This window comes from Psammomys obesus, unplaced genomic scaffold (assembly GCF_907164565.1).
Source record: "Psammomys obesus unplaced genomic scaffold, mPsaObe1.curated_primary_1811, whole genome shotgun sequence".
Taxonomy (NCBI): domain Eukaryota; kingdom Metazoa; phylum Chordata; class Mammalia; order Rodentia; family Muridae; genus Psammomys; species Psammomys obesus.
The window spans coordinates 9,567,653-9,574,163 of record NW_026586816.1 but is presented as its reverse complement, the minus strand read 5'-3'; the positions used below and the strand labels follow the sequence as shown (position 1 = coordinate 9,574,163).

Genomic DNA, 6,511 nt, shown 5'->3' with positions numbered 1-6,511 from the left:
GGTTGGGACATAGCTAAGTCAGCACACATTGCCTAGTGTGTGCTTTACCGGTGCCGCAGGTCCTGGGCATGGTGGATCAGGAGTGTGCCTCCAGGAGTTGGGAGGCAGAGGCAGGAGGCTCAGAGGCTCAGGGTGCAGTAGCCTATGTGAAACCCTGCTTCAGAAAAAAACAATAACCGGGCAATACGGGCCACAAAGGTTCTAAAGCTGCTGTGCTGGTCTTTGTACTAAACGGGATAAAGATGAAAGAGAAGCAGTTGTGACCTGAGGAACACGATGGTACTCTTGCCCCGGCTGGCCTCACCCTCCAAGAGCTGCCGACAGTGCCTCCTGAGTGCTGGATTCAAGGTATGTGCCACCACGTCCAGGCGCTTGCTTTTAGTGCTAAACTTTGACCTTTACTCCCCATCGAGCCCATGGATGACAGGTGGCTGGCTCTGCAATGCCCTCTACATTCCCAGTCACTTCCAGCCTGCTACTTTCTTACCCTTAGACAGCAAAAACAGGTGTTGTCTTTAGGATCCAAGATGGCTTCAGAAGCTGTAGCTACTATACTTGCATTCCACACAATGGGATGCAAGGAAGGAAGGAGGCCAGAGGCAAGATTAACCAGTGTGCAGGCTGAAAGATCCCAGAGAAGCTTTCCTTTGCTTCCACAACTGGAGGACAAAGTTGGGTAAATGAGTACTCATCTAGGGGAAACTCTGTATTAAGCCGGAGGCTGGAGCATGTCCGCATGGAGGTCAGCCTGCCCACTAAGGGCTTGTTTAAAAAGAGGGTGTGATGGAACAGGGATCAGGAGAAAGGTGCAGAGCACTATGCTTAACTAAGTGATTCTATTAACTGTGGATTATGGAGAGAATAAATATTCCATGGAAGATGCCCCCCCCCCTCCCACACCTAGTCTTTGGGGACTGCACTCGCGGGTTTTTGTTAATGCGTGTCAGCAAGGTAGGGTTATCCGGGAAGAAGGGGCCTCAGCTGGGAAAATGTTTCCACCAGATCGGCCTGTAGGCAAATCCGTGCAGCATTTTCTCCATTAATAAGTTATTCTAGCCCGCTATGAGTGGCGCCATCCCTGGATAGATGGGTTGAATAAAAAGCAAGCTGAACAAGTGGAGGAGAGCAAGCCAGTGAGCAGCACCCCTCCACAGGCCCTGCCTTAATTCCTGCCCTGACTTCCTCTGCAATGGACCGAGATGTGGAAGTGGAGGTGAAGCAATCCCTTCCCCCTTGATGCATTTGGTCCCTGTTTCATCACAGCAACAAGACGCAGAGAGGCCGTGCAACCGGGATGGCTGAGGATGATCTTGAGCTCTCTTCCTCTGCAGTGTAACCGAGGATCCTCCAGTGCGGAGACTAGGCTGGTGCCCTCACTCCCAGCGTTAAGTGCTGCATACTGAAGCCAGGATTCAAGCATTCCTGTAACCAGCTGTACCAACTGAGGGACATTCCCAGCTCTTATGAGACTTTTTGCATCAAAACATTTCCACTTTTCACAAATACTCAGGAGTGCAACTGACTAGTTGCATGGTAATTGCATGTATGTTTATTAAGAAATTACCAAACCATTTTGTGGAGTCTCTACTTTGTTATATCATTATACTGTAATTATGTATCACATGTATTATGTTATAATATAGACACTATTAGTTTACACAAATGGAACTGCTTCTTGTGGGTTCTTTGGTGCTCTCTATGTAGATAACACCAGGTCATCTCTAATGGGAGTTTTCTTCCCAATCTGTGTGCTTCTCTGATTTCAGAGGCGAGAACTTCTTGTAGTGCCCTGAAGGGTGGTGGGCGTGGCTATCTTTGGCTTGTTTGTTTTAGGAAGTATTTTACTGTCAAGTGTGATGGTAGATGTAACTCCTCTCCTCCTCCCCCAGACAGGGTTTCCCTGTGTAGCCCTGGGCTGTCCTGGAACTCTCTGTACACTAGGCTGACCTTGAACTCCAGAGACTGGCAGGTCTCTGCCTCTGCTGGGATTAAAGGTGTGAGCCACCACCTCCCCAGGCTTTGTGTGCCACACCTTTGTCTTCTGTTTCACTTTTTGATAAGAGAAACCAGAAGCTGGGTGTTGTGTCTTTAATCCTAGCACTCAGGAGGCAGAGGTAGGTGGATCTCTGAGTTGGAGGCCAGCCTGGTCTACAAATTGAGTTCCAGGACAGCAGGGCTAGAGAAAAACATTGTCTCAAACAACAAAAACAAAATAAAAGAGATTAGAAAAGGAGGCAGGCCTATGTGCTCATTCAACTTTTCACTTCACTAGTAAAAGGAGCTTTTGCAGTGTAAGCAGTAACTTGGAGACAAAGGGTTCTCAAAGAAAAGAAAGAAAGAAAAACAAACAAACAAACAAACAAACAAACAAACAAACATACCAATGAAACGGCTGAGAACTTGGGGTGGAGACTGGTGGTAGGCAGAACAGGGACCCCAAGGAGCAGTTCTTTCGTCTGTGAAGGCCAGGACTGCCTAAAGTTCCTGTCCTTGGTTCCGTGTTATCTCCTAATCGTGCCTGGATGCTAAAGGGGAGGATGTGCCAACTCAGGAGATGCCTGGACGCCTCGTGCGTGGGCCAACCTGAGAGATGGACCACCTCCTCATGCCTCGCCCCACTGTCCGCCCTCTCAACACCCCAGGCTAGCTCAGCGATAGCGCATGGAACTCTAGCTGGCCAAGAGCTCTGCATTCTCCAGAGGTCCCGCCTGTGGATCTACAACTTGTAACTCGCCCTCTGTGTTCCATCAGCTTCATTCTTTGAATTCACCACATGAGAACTCTGGAAGGCACTGCCTTAGGGGAAGTTCTTTGTGACCTAGAGTGCCTGGCTTCCGCCCTTGAGTGAAAGGTCCCGAGACAAGAGGAAAGTTCTTTGAACACAAAGACTTCACTTTTCCTGCATCAAATCCACAGAAGGGTGGCTCTGCCCTGTAAGCTAACTGGAAGAGACAGAGGAAGATCTGAGTTGAAAGCCAGCCTGAGCTACACAGCAAGACCCTGGCTCAGCAAACCAAGCATTGTAATGTAGCTTGGAGGGAGAGCACTGGCCTAGCGCATACGGGCTGCGGTTCATTACCTGCCCCTGAAGAAAAACCAAACCAACCAGAGCCTGTACTTGACCTGAATTAGAAGTAACAAGTTAGCCGGTCACAGCGGTACACTGCACATGGGGAGGCAGACACAGGCAGATCTCTGAGGTCCAGGCCATCCTGTCTACAGAGTCCAGGCCAGCCAAGGCTACACAGAGAAACCCCATCTCAAAAACAAAACAAACAAAAAGTAACCAGTTTCCTGGAGAAGCATGAAGTAGGTTAGAACTGTCCTCCTGTTTGTCCGCACTGGGAAGTTCACAGGTTGAGCACTATCTGGGGAGAGACCAGCTGGGTGTTCTCTCACAAAGGCAATCCTGCTTGAAGCCGCTATTGCTCTCCATCATAACCAGAAATTTATCTAACAGGTGCCATTTTTTCCTTCCTATTTCAGAAACTGTTTAAAGTGCCATGATCTTGATATTGCTCTGAGCTTTGATTCTAAAATTTTTTTTTTCTTGGTAAGCTTTGGTTTTTATATTAGAGATGGCAAATTTTTATTAAACAAAAACCTGGAAAATTTGTACTCTCCTTTTAGAAGGGGCTGTGTGTTTAATTGCTCCAGCCTACTTTTCTTTTCTCTCTTTCTTTATACACAGCACATCCAGTCCTATGTGAGGGATCAGATAACAGTTCATAAGAGCTAGATCAGGGGCAAGTCTGAAGGTACTAGTCTTGAAGATGTCCTTTAACTTCAGAAAGAACTAGAGGTTCTTAAACTTTATACCAGCATACCCACCCTTCTAAAACATTCTAAAAACCTACAGGACAGGAGGAAATAGGAAAACTGCAGAGTCCATGAACATTTCAAATGTAATTGTGGGCAATGTAAAAATGAAGCTGCTTTTCCACAGAACTGTCTTCTGTAAGACTTGAAGCCATACTTTCAGATATTTTTTTCCAGAGTTGTCTGCTTGAAGTGCATACAATGAAACAAACCAATGCTATACAAACTAGTAAAAACATCTTGCACATTTATTCATAAATTAGTTCGACATGCGAATTACTAAACACACAAAAAAGTTCACAGCTTCCATCCTTTACACTAGAAAAATAAATTATTATTATTTGGTTTTTCAACACCGGGCTTCTCTGTGTAGCCCTGGCTGGCCTTGAACTCACAGAGATCCACCTGCCTCTGTCTCGGATTAAAGGTGTGTGCCACCAGACCTGGTGAAAATAAGTTATTTTATAACTACTTAGATTTGTCCCCTGCCTTCAGAGAGATTTAAGGCACTACATATATATATATTTTCAATTTGTTTTTAATCTGTACAGAGAAAAGTTGACAGTATTTTACAAGAATCTAAGCAGTCTTGTAGGAAGCTAAATTAAGAGTAACTTTGTCCTTGTAGGAAATGAACTTCATACAATATACATTTTAAAAATTCTATAATGTTTGTAATTATATTGATAATTATTTTATAAATAAAAGAATTTAATAAAAATAAGTCACTTTTATAAATAAAAGAATTATCAATATAATTGATATTGGTATAAAATATGAACTATTTACAATTCGGCAGAACAATTATGTAAGGGGAACATTTTTTTCTAATTTTATTTTTAAATTTGATGTGTGTGAATATTTTGCCTGCAATTATGTCTGTGTATGCACTATATGGGCACACCATGCCCATGGAGGCCAGGAGAGGGCACTGGATCGCACAGAACTGGAATTACATATGGCTGTGAGCTGCCACGCGGGTGCTGAGAACCAAAGCCAGACAGACTCTATTGTGGAGCCACCGCTCCAGCCGCGAAGAGCAGCTTTACAATGGTCAGAGAAAGATACCTTTCATATTCTAGAAAAGTGGCTTTATTCCCAGTGTCCCTTCTACTATTTCTGTGTCCTTAAGGAGGTGACAGAGGCCATGCCCAGTCATTTGACCTTCTGCCTTTTCCTGGCTTGGAACTGCTCTGTTTTGTTTTTCACAGATTTAATCAGCATGGACAAGGCGGGATCCATGCGCCGCCGCTGCTGCTGCTGCTGCTGCTGCTGCTGCTGCTGCTTCTGTGCTGGCTTTCCTGTGTCCGGCTGCGCTCTCTCTACTGCCTGAGGAAGCAGGTCTTCTTTCTGCTCCCGCTGCCGGGCTTTCTCCTCAAGGATTTTTTCCATAGCTTTTGTTTTCTTGAAATTCGGATCAGAGGGATCCAAGTTGAACAGGTGTGAAGTATACATTGCCTGAAACCGTGCGTCACTAACATTCACCTGCAAATTCAAAGACAACAGACACGTAAAGAAAGGCGCTGCTGGCTATCAGAACACAAGCGCACGCAGTGCACAGAGGCCTCGGGGCCATCCTCTACAATCTCAAAGGTCCAGTTGGTTTGTTACTTGAGATAAAGTCTGTCTTTTAAGTCTAGACTGCACAGGAACTTGCTGCTTTTGAACACAGGATCCTCTTGGCCTTGGCCTCCTGAGAACTGGGATTATAGGCATGTGCCACCATGTCCCCGGCAGACTCCCTGGAATTTTAAGGTCTGCCCTTTAATGACAACATGCAGGGTACGCATGTATTTGAAAGGGAAGAATGGTGGCCCACGTGTGTACTCTCAAAAGGCAAATAGAGAGCATTAGGGAGGACACCTGACGCCAGCCTCTGGCACCTGCAGGCACAGCCCCGTGTGTACTGTGGTCTCCAGCCTGGGTAATGACTTTGACTAGAGAGAGGAGTGGTATCTGAGGCAGGGCTTCCACTTCTTGCTTAGCATAATACTGACTTCTGTCCATCAGGCATACGTCAATTAGGACACTGTCTAACTGCCTGGAGTTTAAGTCACTGCATTCTGAGTACATTTTAAGAAATTTAAAACATGGTGTCAAGAAAAAGTAGCCAACAGCTAGGTTGGTGGCATGGGGCAGTAATCCCAGCTGCTCTGAAGGCTGTCGAGGCCACCTTGGCAAAATCCTGTTTCAAAATAGAATGCAAAATGGAAGCTGCAGATGCTGCTCAGTGCTAGGGCGCTTGCCTAAACCTGCCTGAAACTCCAGGTTCAATCACTCTGGAACCACAGGGGAAAAAACAAAAATAAAAGAAATCCACTTGAGTCCAAGACTTGGTAAGATTTAAGGCCTAAGTTTATCCTTTGTTTTTACAAAAAGCTGTATGGTTCTCCCCTGAAGAGCGTACCCTTCCGTCCAGCCGGGCTGAGCGGTGAGCAACAAAGAACACCCTGAGTCTCCTTAGCTACAGTGACGTCAACAGACTTGAGGCCTCTGAGTGTGCAGGTGCATGTACGGGGCCTGCAGGTGCCAGAGGCTGGCGTCAGGTGTCCTCCCTAATGCTCTCTATTTGCCTTTTGAGAGTTTCTCGAGCTGGAGCTGGAGCTGGAGCTGGAGCTGGAGCTGGAGCTGGAGCTCCTGGACCGGCCTGTCCGCCCGGGGCTCCTCCTGTGCCCTCCTGCAGCACTGGGGT

At 46.4% G+C, this 6,511-nt stretch overlaps 1 protein-coding gene across 2 annotated transcripts in view; it reads right to left on the bottom strand.

Moving 5' to 3' along the window:
• Positions 1-4,571: 4,571 nt before the first annotated feature.
• The window catches only part of Esf1 (ESF1 nucleolar pre-rRNA processing protein homolog), a 51,685-nt gene continuing 49,745 nt past the window's right edge, over positions 4,572-6,511 (bottom strand). For both annotated transcript variants that reach the window (XM_055602583.1, XM_055602582.1), the window contains exon 14: positions 4,572-5,304. In XM_055602583.1, the coding sequence (XP_055458558.1) occupies positions 4,975-5,304 (330 nt within the window). In that variant the 3' untranslated portion in view covers positions 4,572-4,974. The remainder of the gene's footprint in view (positions 5,305-6,511) is intronic.